The 18607-nt window shown below is 53.5% G+C and overlaps 1 protein-coding gene across 1 annotated transcript in view; it reads right to left on the reverse strand.

The window, feature by feature from the left end:
- Positions 1–7825: 7825 nt before the first annotated feature.
- The window catches only part of LOC140191850 (coatomer subunit zeta-1-like), a 70833-nt gene continuing 60051 nt past the window's right edge, over positions 7826–18607 (reverse strand). The window contains exons 6-7 of the mRNA XM_072249642.1: positions 17173–17211; positions 7826–8370 (exon numbers count right to left, since the gene is read on the reverse strand). Coding sequence (XP_072105743.1) covers positions 8323–8370; positions 17173–17211 — 87 coding nt within the window. The 3' untranslated portion in view covers positions 7826–8322. The remainder of the gene's footprint in view (positions 8371–17172; positions 17212–18607) is intronic.

Raw genomic sequence — 18607 nt, forward strand, 5'->3', positions numbered from 1 at the left:
ACCCCTCCACACCCCCAATCACCCACTGACCCACCCCTCCACACCCCCAATAACCCACCGACCCACCCCTCCACACCCACAATCACCCACTGACCCACCCCTCCACACCCCAGATCACCACTGACCCACCCCTCCACACACCCAATCACCCACCGACCCACCCCTCCACACCTCCGATCACCCACTGACCCACCCCTCCACACCCCCAATCACCCACTGACCCACCCCTCCACAGTCCCAATCACCCCCTGACCCACCCCTCCACAACCCCGATCACCCACTGACCCACCCCTCCACACCCTCAATCACCCACTGACCCACCACTCCACACCCCCAATCACCCACCGACACACACCTCCACATCCCCAATCACCCACTGACCCACCCTCCACACCCCCAATAACCCACCGACCCACCCCTCCACACCCACAATCACCCACTGACCCACCCCTCCACACCCCAGATCACCACTGACCCACCCCTCCACACCCTCAATCACCCACTGACCCACCCCTCCACACCCTCAATCACCCACTGACCCACCCCTCCACACCCCCAATCACCCACTGACCCACCCCTCCACACCCCCAATCACCTACCAGCACACCCCTCCACACACCCCAATAACCCACCGACCCACCCCTCCACACCCACAATCACCCACTGACCCACCCCTCCACACCCCAGATCACCACTGACCCACCCCTCCACACCCTCAATCACCCACTGACCCACCCCTCCACACCCTCAATCACCCACTGACCCACCCCTCCACACCCCCAATCACCCACTGACCCACCCCTCCACACCCCCAATAACCCACCGACCCACCCCTCCACACCCACAATCACCCACTGACCCACCCCTCCACACCCCAGATCACCACTGACCCACCCCTCCACACACCCAATCACCCACCGACCCACCCCTCCACACCTCCGATCACCCACTGACCCACCCCTCCACACACCCAATCACCCACCGACCCACCCCTCCACACCTCCGATCACCCACTGACCCACCCCTCCACACCCCCAATCACCCACTGACCCACCCCTCCACAGTCCCAATCACCCCCTGACCCACCCCTCCACAACCCCGATCACCCACTGACCCACCCCTCCACACCCTCAATCACCCACTGACCCACCACTCCACACCCCCAATCACCCACCGACACACACCTCCACATCCCCAATCACCCACTGACCCACCCTCCACACCCCCAATAACCCACCGACCCACCCCTCCACACCCACAATCACCCACTGACCCACCCCTCCACACCCCAGATCACCACTGACCCACCCCTCCACACCCTCAATCACCCACTGACCCACCCCTCCACACCCTCAATCACCCACTGACCCACCCCTCCACACCCCCAATCACCCACTGACCCACCCCTCCACACCCCCAATCACCTACCAGCACACCCCTCCACACACCCCAATAACCCACCGACCCACCCCTCCACACCCACAATCACCCACTGACCCACCCCTCCACACCCCAGATCACCACTGACCCACCCCTCCACACCCTCAATCACCCACTGACCCACCCCTCCACACCCTCAATCACCCACTGACCCACCCCTCCACACCCCCAATCACCCACTGACCCACCCCTCCACACCCCCAATAACCCACCGACCCACCCCTCCACACCCACAATCACCCACTGACCCACCCCTCCACACCCCAGATCACCACTGACCCACCCCTCCACACACCCAATCACCCACCGACCCACCCCTCCACACCTCCGATCACCCACTGACCCACCCCTCCACACCCCCAATCACCCACTGACCCACCCCTCCACAGTCCCAATCACCCCCTGACCCACCCCTCCACAACCCCGATCACCCACTGACCCACCCCTCCACACCCTCAATCACCCACTGACCCACCACTCCACACCCCCAATCACCCACCGACACACACCTCCACATCCCCAATCACCCACTGACCCACCCTCCACACCCCTGATCACCCACTGACCCACCCCTCCACACCCTCGATCACCCACCGACCCACCCCTCCACACCCGAATCACCCACCGACCCACTCCTCCACTCCCCCGATCACCCACCGACCCACCCCTCCACACCCCCGATCACCCACCGACCCACCCCTCCACACACCCCGATCACCCACCGACCCACCCTTCCACACACCCCGATCACCCACCGACCCACCCTTCCACACACCCCGATCACCCACCGACCCAGCCCTCCACACCCCAATCACCCACTGACCCACCCCACCACACCCCCAATCACCCACTGACCCACCCCTCCACACCCCCAATCACCCTCTGACCCACCCCACCACACCCCCAATCACCCACTGACCCACCGCTCCACACACCCCAATCACCCACTGACCCACCCCTCCACACCCCAATCACCCACTGACCCACCCCTCCACACCCCCAATCACCCACTGACCCACCCCTCCACAGTCCCAATCTCCCACTGAGCCACCCCTCCACACCGCCAATCATCCACTGAACCACCCCTCCACACCGCCAATCACTGCTGCTTTATCATTTCCTGTCAGAGTCACCTCATGTACAGACACTCCTGTGCCCAGCGTCACTTTATGGACACACAATCAATCTGTATATACAGTATTAGCTATCTTATGTGTTTTTATTTATTGTGCTTTTCATTATCGAGTTCTTTATCTCATTTTGTGTGTGTGTGTTGCGTTGCATTGGATCCGGAGTAACGAATATCTCGTTCTCCTTTACATGACGTTAAACAATTTTGAATCTTGATACTTTTTCTCCCCCCGTCGCGCTATCGACAAGGAAGGAAGGATATAGTCGGGGCGGCGAGAGGAGAGGGATTAATTTGCAAAGGGCGGAAGGAACCGGCGGCTCTCCCGCACTGACAAGAACCGCCCCCCCCCCAACCCCAAACTTATGGGGTGTCCCCTTCGCTGAGGTTTACAAGGGTGCGCTCCCCTTAGGGTGCAAATCCACTGAGGGGGGAGTCAAAGTGCAAACAAAAAATATAGGGGAATTGTTGGAAACGCTCAGGAGGTCGGGGGAACCGAACCTCCGACGGAGGATCTTCGCGACCCGAAACGGTAACTCTGTCCCTCCTCCCCCCGTCGCGGCCGAACGCCGCCCTTTTCACCGTGGACAACTGCAGCTAGGGATCTACTCTGAAGGACTTTACAGTATTATTTATTTGTTTGATATTGTTTGCATAATTTTTCTTTCTTCTTTTGCGCGTCGGCGACATGTTATTTCCCATGATTTTCTTTTTTGTATTTGTTCACTGCGCCCGAAAATGCCGGCAAAGAACGTAAATCTCAGAATAATCTATGGTGGCATGTACGTTTACTTTGGTGACAAATTTGCTCTGAACTTAGACGAGTTTCCACCAGTATCGCCACGGAAATGGTGCTTTTTTAAAACTCTCTTCGCCCACCTGAGTTTTACCGCAAGTCATCCATCTAATTCGCGGCTGTTACCGTACAAATAGTCCGCCTCCAGCCCTGGAAATGTCTCCCGGCCATCTCTGCAATCAGGGAGTCCCGAAAATACCAGAGACAGCGATGGAGATTTCTCACCCGGCAAAGCTTTGTGCCGGGGAGAGCGGCGCCTTTAACTCTCCGCCGGGTCAGCCACTCATTCATCATTCATTCACCCATTCATATTACCCAACCCTTTTTATTTGCATACCACGCCCCCGGCTGGAGCCGTGGCCAATCACCCCCCCAGTTCCCGCCCACCTTATGTAAATAGCTCTAATTACGCGGGTGCCGCAATGATTGGAGCTCGCAGCCTGCATTTGCATGATGAGGCGGGGTGCCTACGGGCGTCACGCTTACCGGGTGACGCCACGACCAATAGCGAGACAGGATGCCAATCAGCTCCAGGAAGGCGGAGTAAGACCTGCAGCTGCAGGTTAATATGAAATAAAAGCAGAGGTGCGGGTCTTGCACTAGTAATGTCTCAGTTGATACGACCACAAAGTTCACTAAATTTATTATCAAAGTTCATGTATACATCACGAGATTTATTTTCTTGTGGGCATACACAATCAAATATATTGGTATCAATGAAAGACTACCCAGCAGGTGCAGAAGTGACACTGTGCAAGCACAAAAGTAAATAAATAAGCGATAAGAGATGGAAGCTTCCATTAAAGTGAGTCTGTAGCTTGTGGCAACATTTCAGTGATGGGGTGAATGAAGTTATCCCCACTGATTTAGGAGCCTGATGGTTGAGGGGTAATAACTGTTCCTGAACCTGGTGGTGTGGGTCCTGAGGCTTCCGTATCTCCTTCCTGATGGTTGAGGAGGAATAACTGTTCCTGAACCTGGTGGTGTGGGTCCTGAGGCTCCTGTCCCTCCTTCCTGATGGTTGAGGGGTAATAACTGTTCCTGAACCTGGTGGTGTGGGTCCTGAGGCTCCTGTCCCTCCTTCCTGATGGTTGAGGGGTAATAACTGTTCCTGAACCTGGTGGTGTGAGTCCTGAGGCTCCTGTACCTCCTTCCTGATGGTTGAGGGGTAATAACTGTTCCTGAACCTGGTGGTGTAGGTCCTGAGGCTCCTGTACCTCCTTCCTGATGGTTGAGGGGTAATAACTGTTCCTGAACCTGGTGGTGTGGTCCTGAGGCTCCTGTACCTCCTTCCTGATGGTTGAGGGGTAATAACTGTTCCTGAACCTGGTGGTGTGGGTCCTGAGGCTCCTGTACCTCCTTCCTGATGGTTGAGGGGTGATAACTGTTCCTGAACCTGGTGGTGTGGGTCCTGAGGCTCCTGTACCTCCTTCCTGATGGCAGCTGTGAGAAGAGAGCAAGCCCTGGACAATGGGGGTCTCTGATGATGGACGCTGCTTTCCTATGACAGCATCTCATGTAGATGTGCTCAATGGTGAGGAAGGCTTTACTCATAATGGACTGGTCCGTATCCAGTACCTTTTGCAGGATTTTCTGTTCAGATGCTGACTAACCTGCTGAGTGTTTACCAGTATAAGCCACTTGGGTTGGATTCTATCTGCGTGTGTGTTGCTTGGGTTCATTTTTTGTAGATAGTCTCTGTTGCTGTCTGGAAGAGTTTTCACCACAAGAGCTTCTGTGCCAAAGATGCTTGGGATGGTGAGGTGATGCACTCTTCTGAGGGAGGGGGGTCACAGGAAAATAAATGAGGACTGGATATCTGAGAAGGTTTAGAAACCGAGGAGGTATGGGAGTCTGAAGCCACACACACTCAACGATTCAGGAACAGCTTCTTCCCCTCTGCCGTCAGGGAGGAGGTACAGGAGCCTGAAGACACACACTCAACGATTCAGGAACAGCTTCTTCCCCTCTGCATGGATGTGGAGAGGATGTTTCCTATAGTGGGGGGAGTCTCGGACCAGAGGACACAGATAGAGTGGATGTGGAGAGGATGTTTCCTATAGTGGGGGAGTCTAGGACCAGAGGACACAGATAGAGTGGATGTGGAGAGGATGTTTCCTATAGTGGGGGTGTCTAGGACCAGAGATAGAGTGGATGTGGAGAGGATGTTTCCTATAGTGGGGGGAGTGTAGGACCAGAGGACACAGATAGAGTGGATGTGGAGAGGATGTTTCCTATAGTGGGGGAGTCTAGGACCCAGAGGACACAGATAGAGTGCATGTGGAGAGGATGTTTCCTGTAGTGAGGGAGTCTAGGACCAGAGGACACAGACAGAGTGGATGTGGAGAGGATGTTTCCTACAGTGGGGGAGTCTAGGACCAGAGGGCACAGATAGAGTGGATGTGGAGAGGATGTTTCCTATAGTGGGGGAGTCCAGGACCAGAAGACACAGACAGAGTGGATGTGGAGAGGATGTTTCCTTAGTGGGGGACTCTAGGACCAGAAGCCACAGCCTTGGAATAAAGGGACGTCCATTTATAATGGAGTTAAGGAGGAATTTCTTTAGCTAGAGGGTGGTGAATCTGTGGAATTCATCGTCACAGTCCGCCAATCTTTGGGTATATTTAAAGCAGAGGGTGACAGCTTCTTGATTAGTCAGGGTGTCAAAGGTTATGGGGAGAAGGCAGGATTCGATGGAGGTACACAAAACTATGAGGGGTATGGAGGGGGCAAATGCAAACAGGCTTTTTCCACTGAGGTTGGGTGGGACTACAACTGGAGGTCATGGGTTAAGTGTGAAAGGTGAAATGTTTAAGGGGAACATGAGGGGGAATTTCTTCGCTCAGAGAGTCGTGTGGAGCATGCAAGCTCGATTTCAACGTTTAAGAGAAGTTTGGAGTAGGTACATGGATGGGAAGAGTGTGGAGGGCTGTGGACCCTGGGGCAGGTCAATGGAACTGGGTAGTTTAAACGGTCTGGCATGATCTAGATGGGCCAAAGGGCCTGTTTCTGGGCTGAACTTTTCTCTCACTCTAATTAGAATAGAGAGGGATAATAATTCAGCCATGATGGAATGGTGGACAGTCTTGATGGGCCGCACTATGTCTTCTGTTAAGAATGTAAAGGCTTTGCACGATTTATTCTTGCAGAGATTTTTTTAATTAATTATGAATAAAGTTTATTTTAATATACATTAAAAAAAAATCCATTGGTTTGTTTTTTTTTAATATAAATTTACAAATCGCCGCAGGGGGCTGGGGAGAGCGGCGGTCGCAGGGGATGATTTGGGAACAGGTAAACTTGGCTGCCACCCCCGGGTTGAGAGGAACTGCCCACCCGCTGGGGAGGGCATCTCTCCGTGCTGGGGCTGCAACACACCCCCAAGGGGTCAGACTTTGCACCCACCTCCCTCCCCAATACCTCCCCCTCCACCCCCACACCCACCACCCCAGCTTCACACACAGAAGACTCAATTAGCTTTCAACACCAAAAGGCTGAGACAGAGTGGAGGGAAAGGTGACCTTTGGGGTCGTTTCCAGGTGACTGGAATACAAAAGGAAGGACGTAAGGCAAAAGCCTTTCGGCCAGAGGGTGGGGAGTCTGTGGGATTTGTCGCCACGAGCGGCTGTGGAGGCCAAGTCACCGAGTATATTTAAGGCAGAGGTTGATAGGTTCTTGGTCGGTGAGGGCGTGAAGGGATACGGAAGAGAAGGCAGGAGATTGGGGGCTGAGAGGGGAAAACGGATCAGCCATGGTGAAATGACAGGACAGACTCGATGGGCCGAGTGGCCTTCATTCTGTTCCTATACCTTGTGGTCTTTGGGCATCGGTCAGACCGTATTTGGAAGATGACAAGACCCAGGAGGTGCTGGTGATGGGGGCGTCCTGCAGAATGATGCCGGCTATGAAAGGGTAAGGTACAAAGAGCGTTTGATGGATCTGGCCTGTACTGGTTGGAGATTAGAAGAATGGGGAGGGGGGGGGATCTTATTGAAACCTGAATATTGAAAGGACGCAGATAGAGTGGATGTGGAGAGGATGTTTCCGACAGTGCGGGAGTCCAGGACCAGAGGGCACAGCCTCAGAATAGAGGGCGCCCCTTTAGAACAGAGATAAGAAGGAAGTTCTTTAGCCGGAGGAATGAATGTGGAATTCTTTGCCACAGACAGCCACGGAAGCCAAAACAATTTAAAGCGGAGATTGATCGGCCTTGATTTGTCCGGGTGTCAAAGATTACGGGGAGAAGGCAGGAGAATGGGGGGGGGGGGGTTTTGAGAGGGATAGTAAATCGGCTCTGATGGAACGGCGGAGCAGAATCGATGGGCCGAACGGCCCAATTCTGCTCCTGTGTCTCATGGTCCTCTGGCTCCCGGCCGGACGTTGACTTTGCCCTTATCCGAATGCCACCTAACATTTCCCCGCCTGCCTCCTTCCCATTCCCCCCTCCCGCCCCCCGGCTCCTTCTCATTCTGGTCTCTCCCCCACCCCCCGCACCACTTCCTTCCCGGTCCCGACGAGGGGTCTCGGCCCTGAAAGGTCGACTCGTTTTCCCCCTCGCCACAGCTGCCGGCCAGCCTGCTCGGTTTCTCCCGGCATCTTGTGCGCAATTGCCCTGGATTTGGGACCCCGCCACCCCCCCGAACCCCGTGCGTAACGGGAGTCTCTCGCAGCGGGCTACGCACGGCAGGGGCAGAACCAGCCCCTCAGCGAGCTGCTCCGAGACACCTCCGAGCTCGTGGGGTGGAGGGTTGGGGGGGGGGGCAGCGGAATTGCAACGCGGGTCGGCCCTGGCGGATCGTGATCGCCTCTCATCTTCATCCCCGGGATGCACGTCACGCTTGGCGGGACCCGGCCGTGGCGTGGACTTCGATGGACGGGAAGAGCAGGCGAGGGGAAGGTGGGTGGGTGGGTGGGTGGGTGGCAGGGGTGGGGTGGGGGGAGTGGGGGGATTCCAAGTTTACTTCAACAAGGACCACTTGATCTGTTCCTTTGCTGACTGCAAGACCTAGGACAGCATGAGAGAGAGAGAGAGAGAGAGAGACACACACACACACAAAGGTCAGCTCTACTTGTCCCAGAGACGTCGATGCATCATTTGCATCAATGACCGACACAGTCCGGGGTCGTCCCGGGGGTGGGGGGGGGGTTTGGGAGGGGTCAGCCCACAATCGTCGGCAGGGTTCCCGCCCACCAACACAGCAAACCCACAACCTACTAACCCCGAACCCCTTTGGGAACCCACCCAGTCACTGGGAGAGCGTGCAAACACCTCGCGGGCTGCGGCGGGAAATGAACCCTGACAGCCGGCGCTGTTAAGCATTGCGCCAGCCGCCGCGGTCTCACTACACAACAGGCCCTTCGGCCCACAATGCTGTTCCGACCCTTCAGCCTACCCCAAGGTCAATCTAACCCTTCCCTCCCACATAACACAACCCCTCCTCCCCCCCATTGTTTCTTAAATGCCCCAAATGTACCCGCCCTGACGGAGGGGTACAACCCACTCACCCCTGTGCGTGTGAAATAACTTAGTCCTGACATTCCCCCCTGCACATCCCTCCAGTCACCTCACACAAAGGTCGGGGGTGTTGTGGATAGTGTGGAGGGTTATCAGAGGTCACAGCGGGACATTGATAGGATGCAAAACTGGGCTGAGAAGTGGCAGATGGAGTTCAACACAGATCAGTGTGAAGTGATTCATTTTGGTAGGTCAAATATGATGGCAGAATATAGTATTAATGGTAAGGCTCTTGGCAGTGTGGAGGATCAGAGGGATCTTGAGGTCCGAGTCCACAGGACACTCAAAGCTGCTACGCAGGTTGACTCTATGGTTAAGAAGGCGTACGGTGTATTGACCTTCATCAATCGTGGTTTAGGAGCCGAGAGGTAACGTTGCAGCTATATAGGACCCTGGTCAGACCCCACTTGGAGTACTGTGCTCAATTCTGGTCGCCTCACTACAGGAAGGATGTGGAAACCATAGAAAGGGTGCAGAGGAGATTTACAAGGATGTTGCCTGGATTGGGGAGCATGCCTTATGAGAATAGCTTGAGTGAATTTAGCCTTTTCTCCTTGGAACGGCAGAGGATGAGAGGTGACCTGATAGAGGTGTATAAGATAATGAGAGGCATTGATCGTGTGGATAGTCAGAGGCTTTTCCCCAGGGCTGAAATGGCTGCCACAAGAGGGCACAGTTTTAAGGTGCTTGGAAATAGGTACAGAGGAGACGTCAAGGGTAAGTTTTTTTACGCAGAGGGGGGTGAGTGCATGGAATGGGCTGTCGGCGGTGGTGGTGGAGGTGGATACGATAGGGTGTTTTAAGAGACTCCTGGACAGGTACATGGAGCTTAGAAAAATAGAGGGCTACAGGTAAGCCTAGGTAACTTCTCAGGCAAGGACATGTACCGCACAGCTTTGTGGGCCGAAGGGCCTGTATTGTGCTGTAGGTTTTCTATGTCTGCGACCAATTGTTTGGAATCAGATGGCCTTGCCTGGTGTCTCAGGGCTGGGTGTGTCTTAACCCAACTGCTGGCACTCCTTCCCTGCCACCTGTCCCTCGCCATTCCCAACATCCATTGCTCCCGCCAGATTTACAAACTCGCTCAACACTCCACGTTGACAACTACAGTGCTGTGTGGAAAAAGTCTCAAGCACACCCCCAGCTGCGTATAAGTATGTGCCAAAGCCTTCTGTGCAGTATTATACCTGTCTCCTGCAACTTAGGGATGAGTGCCTCCTTACCTCCCGCCTCCTCATCCTCCCGTATCCGCCGAAGGTAATTCAGCTGCAGCCCCCGTCCCCTAGCACGTATCTCAAGCTCGTTGCACTTTGTGTAGGGGTGGCTATCAGGGAGACTGCAGGTCTCCCAGAGTTCCCACATCTCACACAGGGAACATACCATGAACCCTGGACCCACTCTCAGCGCACCAGCTGTGCTCGAACGGGAAGACAAACCGCCCCCAACAGTTCAACAAACACGTCCACAAGGACACTGGCCGCTCCCCCACCCCACCCTTGGGTTCAAGTGTACTGAGGGGAACGGCCACAGGGGTATTCTGCAATGGCTTCCCCTTTCCTGACTGTCCACCATCCAAAACATCCTCTCCACATCCACTCCATCTGTGTCCTCTGGTCCTAGACTCCCCCACTATAGGAAACATCCTCTCCACATCCACTCTATCTGTTCCCTCTGGTCCTAGACTCCCCCACTATAGGAAACATCCTCTCCACATCCACTCTGTCTGTGCCCTCTGGTCCTAGACTCCCCCCACTGTAGGAAACATCCTCTCCACATCCACTCTATCTGTATCCTCTGGTCCTAGACTCCTCCCACTATCGGAAACATCCTCTCCACATCCACTCTATCTGTGTCCTCTGGTCCCAGACTCCCCCACTATAGGAAACATCCTCTCCACATCCACTCTATCTGTGTCCTCTGGTCCTAGACTCCCCCACTACAGGAAACACCCTCTCCACATCCACTCTATCTGTGTCCTCTGGTCCTAGACTCCCCCACTATAGGAAACACCCTCTCCACATCCACTCTATCTGTGCCCTCTGGTCCTAGACTCCCCCACTATAGGAAACATCCTCTCCACATCCACTCTATCTGTTCCCTCTGGTCCTAGACTCCCCCACTATAGGAAACATCCTCTCCACATCCACTCTGTCTGTGCCCTCTGGTCCTAGACTCCCCCCACTGTAGGAAACATCCTCTCCACATCCACTCTATCTGTATCCTCTGGTCCTAGACTCCTCCCACTATCGGAAACATCCTCTCCACATCCACTCTATCTGTGTCCTCTGGTCCCAGACTCCCCCACTATAGGAAACATCCTCTCCACATCCACTCTATCTGTGTCCTCTGGTCCTAGACTCCCCCACTACAGGAAACACCCTCTCCACATCCACTCTATCTGTGTCCTCTGGTCCTAGACTCCCCCACTATAGGAAACACCCTCTCCACATCCACTCTATCTGTGCCCTCTGGTCCTAGACTCCCCCACCGTAGGAAACATCCTCTCCACATCCACTCTATCTGTGTCCTCTGGTCCTAGACTCCCCCACCGTAGGAAACATCCTCTCCACATCCACTCTATGTAGACCTTTTAATCATTTCAAAGAGATATCCCCCACATTCTTCTAAACTCCATTCAGTACAGGCCCAGGTCCACCATACATTAACCCTTTCTTTCCTGGGTTTATTCGCCTCTAGGACCTCTCCAACGGCAGCAAGCAACAACTGTTCGAAGGTGCAGTTTGTCTCCCAAACTTTGCTGCTTAATCCTTGCAAAGGTACGGATATAGAATAAAGTCTCTTCCAAGGCAGGGTATCATTAAGTGGTAGAACAGGTACTCCAAGCCTAAATATTGTGGACTGGCGTCCACAGCGGCCTTTGCGACACTGGTGCGCGTTACTGGGAGAAGGGAACTGGAATTCAGTCAGGGGGAAGGCCAAGAAAAGCACACCAGTCCTCATCAAGGGAATCAGTGCCTGAGAGGGTAAGTGGCTTCAAGTCTCCGGGTGCCAACATCTCTGAGGATGTATCCTGGGCCCAACATATTGAAGCAATACAGAGAAACACAGAAATCTACAGCACATTACAGGCCCTTCGGCCCACAATGTTGTGCTGACCATGTCACCTACTCTGGAAACTGCCTAGAATTTCCCTGCCACATAGCCCTCTGTTTCTCTAAGCCCCCTGTACCTATCTAATAGGCTCTTAAAAGACCCTATTGTATCCACCTCCACCACCGTCACCGGCAGCCCATTCCACACACTCACCACTCTCTGCGTAAAAAACTTACCCCTGACATCTCCTCTGTACCTACTTCCAAGCACCTTAAAACTGTGCCCTCTCGTGCTAGCCATTTCAGCCCTGGGAAAAAGCCTCTGACTACCCACACGATCAATGCCTCTCATCATCTTATACACCTCTGTCAGGTCACCTCTCATCCTCCGTCGCTCCAAGGAGAAAAGGCCGAGTTCACTCAACCTATTCTCATAAGGCATGCTCCCCAATCCAGGCAACATCCTTGTAAACCTCCTCTGCACCCTTTCTATGGTTTCCACATCCTCCCTGTAGTGAGGTGACCAGAACTGAGCACAGTACTCCAAGTGGGGTCTGACCAGGGTCCTATACAGCTGTAACATTACCTCTCGGCTCTTGAACTCAGTCCCATGGTGGATGAAAGCCAACACACCAGAGGCCTCCTTAAATACAGAGGAGGCTTGACAGCGGCCATATTTCATTGGGAGTTTGGGGAGATTTGCTACGTCACCAAAGACACCGGCAAATTTCTACAGATGTACCGAGGAGAGCTTTCTGACTGGCTGCATTACCGTCTGGTATGGGAGGGTCACTGCACAGAATCGGAAAAAGCTGCTGACAGTTGTGAACTCAGTCAGCTCCATCATGGGCACCGGCCTCCCCAGCATCCTGGACACCTTCAAAAGGTGATGGCAGCTAAAGTCCCCCACCACCCAGGACACGCCCTCCTCACATTGCTACCATCAGGGAGAAAGTACACACACTCAGCGATTCAGGAACAGCTTCTTCCCTTCCGCCATCAGATTTCAGAATGGACATCGAACCCATGAACACTACCTGACTACATTTACTCTCTCTTCGCACTGTTTAATTTATATATACCTTGTTTTTGTTATTTACAGTTATTCTGTTTAATGTAATGCACTTCACTGCTATCACAAAACTCACACCATGCCACTGGTCGTAAACCCAATCCCGATTCCCTTGTCCATTCGTCCCTCCCCCCCAGCATTTCGATGGGTTTCCCCATTTCCGTTCTGACGGGTCGGTCCGCGGCCTCCTCTACTGCCGCGATGAGGCTGGAGGAGAAACGTCTTGTGTTCCCCCTCGGGAGCCTCCAACCTCATGGCATGAACATCGAGTTCTCCAACTTCCGTTTTCCCTCCCCTCCCCTTCCCCCCACCTTCCCTCACCTGCATTCCCTCACTCTGGCCTCTTACCTCTTCCCCTCACCGGCCTATCACCTCCCCCTGGTGCCCCTCTTCCTTCCCTACCTCACATGGGTCCGCTCTGCTCTACTATCAGATTCTTCCTTCTCCAGACCTTTACCTTACCCACCGATCACCTCCCAGCTTCTTTCTTCATTACCTCTCCCCATCCACCTACATCGTCCCTCACCTGGGGTGTGTCTCTGCTGGTTTTTTTTGACAGCGAGTGGTGGGTGCGTGGAATGCGCTGCCGGAGGTGGGGTGGTAGAGGAAGATACATTAGGGGCATTTAAGTCCTGCCAAAGGGTTTTGGCCCTGAACGGCGACCTTACTTTTTGTTCTATAAACACAGCCTGGCCTGTTCAGTTCCACTAGCATTGTGTGCGTGCGTGCGTGCGTGTGTGTGTGTGTGTGTGTGTGTGTGTGTGTGTGTGTGCGTGTGTGCGTGTGTGTCTGTGTGTGTGTGCGTGTGTGTCTGTGTGTGTGTGCGTGTCTGTGTTCTGTGTGTGTGTGTGTGTGTCTGTCTGTCTGTCCTGTGTGTGTGAGTGTGTGTGTGTGTCTGTGTGTGTGTGTGTGTCTGTCTGTTCTGTGTGTGTGAGTGTGTGTGTGTGTCTGTGTGTGTGTGTGTGTCTGTTCTGTGTGTGTGAGTGTGTGTGTGTCTGTGTGAGTGTGTGTGTGTGTGTCTGTGTGTGTGTGTGCGTGTCTGTGTTCTGTGTGTGTGTGTGTGTGTGTGTGTCTGTGTGAGTGTGTGTGTGGGTGTGTGTGTGTGTCTGTGTGTGTGTGTGCGTGTCTGTGTTCTGTGTGTGTGTCTGTGTGTGTATCTGTGTCTTTGTGTGTGTGAGTGTGCCTGTATGTGTGTGTGTGTTGTGTGCGTATGTTGTGTGTGTGTCTGTGAGTATGTGTGTGTGTGTGTGTGTGTGTGTGTGTGTGTGTGTGTCTGTGTGTGTATGTGTCTGTGAGTGTGTGTCAGAGAGAGACAGAGAGAGTTTGGAAATGTGTGTATAGGAGTATGTGTTGTGTGTGTGTGTATGTGCGTGTGTGTTGTGTGTGTGTGTCTGTGAGTATGTGTGTGTGTATGTGTGTGTGAGTGTGAGTGTGAGTGTGTGTCTGCGAGTGTGTGTGTCAGAGAGAGTTTGAAAATGTGTGTATAGGAGTATGTGTTGTGTGTGTGTGTGTCTGTGTGTGTGTTGTGTGTGTGTCTGTGTGTGGGTGTGTTGTATGTGTGTGTGTGTGTGTGTCTGTGAGTGTGTGTGTTGTGTTGTGTGTGGGTGTGTGTGTGTCTGTGAGTGTGTGTGTGTGTGTGTGTGTGTGTGTGTGTGTGTTGTGTTGTGTGTGGGTGTGTGTGTGTCTGTGTGTGTATGTGTCTGTGAGTGTGTGTCAGAGAGAGACAGAGAGAGTTTGGAAATGTGTGTATAGGAGTATGTGTTGTGTGTGTGTCTGTGTGTGTGTATGTGCGTGTGTGTTGTGTGTGTGTGTCTGTATGTGTGTGTGTCTGTGTGTGTGTGTCAGAGAGAGTTTGAAAATGTGTGTATAGGAATATGTGTTGTGTGTGTGTGTCTGTGTGTGTGTGTTGTGTGTGTGTGTGTGAGAGAGAGAGAGAGACTGGTCAAATGCAGGCACCTTCCCGTGTGTGTGTGAGAGAGAGAGAGAGACTGGTCAAATGCAGGCACCTTCCCCTGTGTGTGTGTGTGTGTGTGTGTGTGTGTGTGTGTGTGTGTGTGTGTGTGTGTGTGTGAGAGAGAGAGAGAGAGAGAGAGAGAGAGAGAGAGACTGGTCAAATGCAGGCACCTTCCTGTGTGTGTGTGTGTGAGAGAGAGAGAGAGAGAGAGACTGGTCAAACGCAGGCACCTTCCTGTGTGTGTGTGTGTGTGAGAGAGAGAGAGAGAGAGAGACTGGTCAAATGCAGGTACCTTCCCGTGTGTGTGTGTGTGAGAGAGAGAGAGAGACTGGTCAAACGCAGGCACCTTCCCCTGTGTGTGTGTGTGTGTGTGTGTGTGTGTGTGTGTGAGTGAAAGAGAGAGAGACTGGTCAAACGCAGGCACCTTCCCCTGTGTGTGTGAGTGTGTTGTGAGTGTGTGTGTGTCTGTGTGTGAGTGTGTGTGTGTGTGTGTGTGTGTGTGTGTGAGTGTGTGTGTGGGTGTGTTGTATGTTGTGTGTGTGTGTATGTGCGTGTGTGTTGTGTGTGTGTGTCTGTGTGTGTGTGTATGTGCGTGTGTTGTGTGTGTGTCTGTGTGTGTGTCTGTGTGCGTGTGTGTTGTGTGTGTGTCTGTGTGTGGGTGTGTTGTATGTGTGTGTGTGTGTGTGTCTGTGAGTGTGTGTGTTGTGTTGTGTGTGGGTGTGTGTGTGTCTGTGAGTGTGTGTGTGTGTCTGTGTGTGTGGGTGTGTTGTATGTTGTGTATGTGTGTATGTGCGTGTGTGTTGTGTGTGTGTGTCTGTGTGTGTGTGTATGTGCGTGTGTGTTGTGTGTGTGTCTGTGTGTGGGTGTGTTGTATGTGTGTGTGTTGCTCTGATTCTGCCCGCGGCCTGTAGGTGGCGCTGCAGCTCCATTGTTCACCCCTGGGGCCAGAAGGATCCACCAGCTGAATCTGTGACCCTGGAACGGGGGCAGCTCAGGACTGGGGGGGCAGCCGGTGGTAGGGGGGGTGGGGGTCAAAATGACCAAGGCTGGTGCTGAACCACTGGGCAATTAACTCAAAGTACGCAGATTGGCAATGTTAGTAAAGAGCCAAATAAAGTGTGCTTCTCTGCTGCATTTTTTTTGTTCAGAGACGCTCTTCTGCACACCACTGTTGTTATTTGAGTTACTGTCACCTTCTTGTCAGCTTGAAGCAGCCTGGCCATTCTCCTCTGACCTCTCAAGGTGTTCCCCCACCACAGAACTGCCGCTCACTGGACTTTTTAAAGGTGTTTCTCTCACCGTTCTCTGTGAACTCCAGAGACCGCTGTGCGTGAAAATCCCAGGAGATCAGCAGTATCAAACCCACCCCCCCCACAACTGTCAAAGTCACTTAAATCACATTTCTTCCCCCTATTCTGATGCCTGGGCCGAACAACAACCGAACCTCTTGACCGTGCCTGCGTGCTTTTATGCGTTGAGTTGCTGATTAGATACTTTCATTGATAATCTACAGCTGTGGCCACCCAGTCTAGAACAGCACCGGCCCTTCGGCCCACAATGCTGTGCTGACCTTTCTAACCCACTCCAAGATCAATCTGACCCCTCCCTCCCTCTGTCATCCATGTATCTGTCCAAGAGTCTCTGAAATGCCCCGAACCTTATCCCCACCGACGTTAATCCAGCTCCCTAACACCATCGTCCCTGCCCAATTCCGGTGCCTCCTGCCATCACCTCACCCCCTCCACTCGAGTCCCCTCCTGCTCTCATCTACCCCCACCCCGAGCACCGTCACAGAGGGCTGAGTACTCTGGGAAGGGTTTCCTTTGGGTCATCCCCGCCCTGTACAACCAGTGTCCATCCCTCCATTCAAAAAAAAACACCCCACACAAACAGAAACCCTCACCCTAACTTTCGGGGCGGGGGGTCATCTCCTGCTCTGAGTGGCGGGGGAGGATTGCGACCCTCACCTGCGCCGCCTACGTGTGCACTGGTCTGCACACACACAGCTCACACACACGGCCACACACCCACGCATCCTGCGTTCAAATTGTTCCTCAGAATTTAGGCCCTGTAGAGTCTTGCCCCAAGGCCAGTGAGGAGGGTCAGGCAGCGGGGCTGGCGTACAGTCACCTGTATTCCCCCTCCGAAAAACTGCGGTGGGGGTGTGGGACGGGGGAGAAGCAGAAAGTGGGACGCGATTTCAGCGGTCTCACCTGAGACATACTCTGTTCCGTTAAAGGCGTGTCGTCAACCTGAAAAGGACGTTAAAATCTCGGTCAGAGAGCACTTTTCATACCGGCAAAGCAGATCAAAGTCTTGCAGAGTGAGGTGAGGTGCAGGCTCGGAAGTGAACGTCCGAGAGCTGAGGAGAGGGCCGATGCTTGCCCATTGCGGGAAGACTTGGGAGAATGAGGGGGTATCTCACTGAAACCTATTGAATACTGTATAGGTTAGATAGAGTGGATGTGGAGAGGATGTTTCCTACAGTGGGAGACTAGGACCAGAGGACACAGATAGAGTGGATGTGGAGAGGATGTTTCCTATAGTGGGGGAGTCTCGGACCAGAGGACACAGGTAGAGTGGATGTGGAGAGGATGTTTCCTGTAGTGGGGAGAGTCTAGGACCAGAGGACACAGGTAGAGTGGATGTGGAGAGGATGTTTCCTATAGTGGGGGGGAGTCTAGGACCAGAGAACACAGATAGAGTGGATGTGGAGAGGATGTTTCCTGTAGTGGGGAAGTCTAGGACCAGAGGACACAGATAGAGTGGATGTGGAGAGGATGTTTCCTATAGTGGGGTAGTCTAGGACCAGAGGACACAGATAGAGTGGATGTGGAGAGGATGTTTCCTATAGTGAGGGAGTCTCGGACCAGAGGACACAGATAGAGTGGATGTGGAGAGGATGTTTCCTATAGTGGGGGAGTCTAGGACCAGAGGGCACAGATAGAGTGGATGTGGAGAGGATGTTTCCTAGAGTGGGGGAGTCTAGGACCAGAGGACACAGATAGAGTGGATGTGGAGAGGATGTTTCCTACAGTGGGGGAGACTAGGACCAGAGGACACAGATAGAGTGGATGTGGAGAGGATGTTTCCTATAGTGGGGGAGTCTAGGACCAGAGGATACAGATAGAGTGGATGTGGAGAGGATGTTTCCTATAGTGGGGGAGTCTAGGATCAGAGGACACAGATAGAGTGGATGTGGAGAGGATGTTTCCTATAGTGGGGGAGTCTAGGACCAGAGGACACAGATAGAGCGGATGTGGAGAGGATGTTTCCTGTAGTGGGGGGAGTCTAGGACCAGAGGGCACAGATAGAGTGGATGTGGAGAGGATGTTTCCTATAGTGGGGGAGTCTAGGAACAGAGGACACAGATAGAGTGGATGTGGAGAGGATGTTTCCTGTAGTGGGGGGAGTCTAGGACCAGAGGGCACAGATAGAGTGGATGTGGAGAGGATGTTTCCTGTAGTGGGGGGAGTTTACGACCAGAGGACACAGATATAGTGGATGTGGAGAGGATGTTTCCTATAGTGGGGGGAGTCTAGGACCAGAGGACACAGATAGAGTGGATGTGGAGAGGATGTTTCCTGTAGTGGGGGAGTCTAGGACCAGAGGGCACAGATAGAGTGGATGTGGAGAGGATGTTTCCTA

This window comes from Mobula birostris, chromosome X, assembly GCF_030028105.1.
Source record: "Mobula birostris isolate sMobBir1 chromosome X, sMobBir1.hap1, whole genome shotgun sequence".
In the NCBI taxonomy this organism is placed as follows: domain Eukaryota; kingdom Metazoa; phylum Chordata; class Chondrichthyes; order Myliobatiformes; family Myliobatidae; genus Mobula; species Mobula birostris.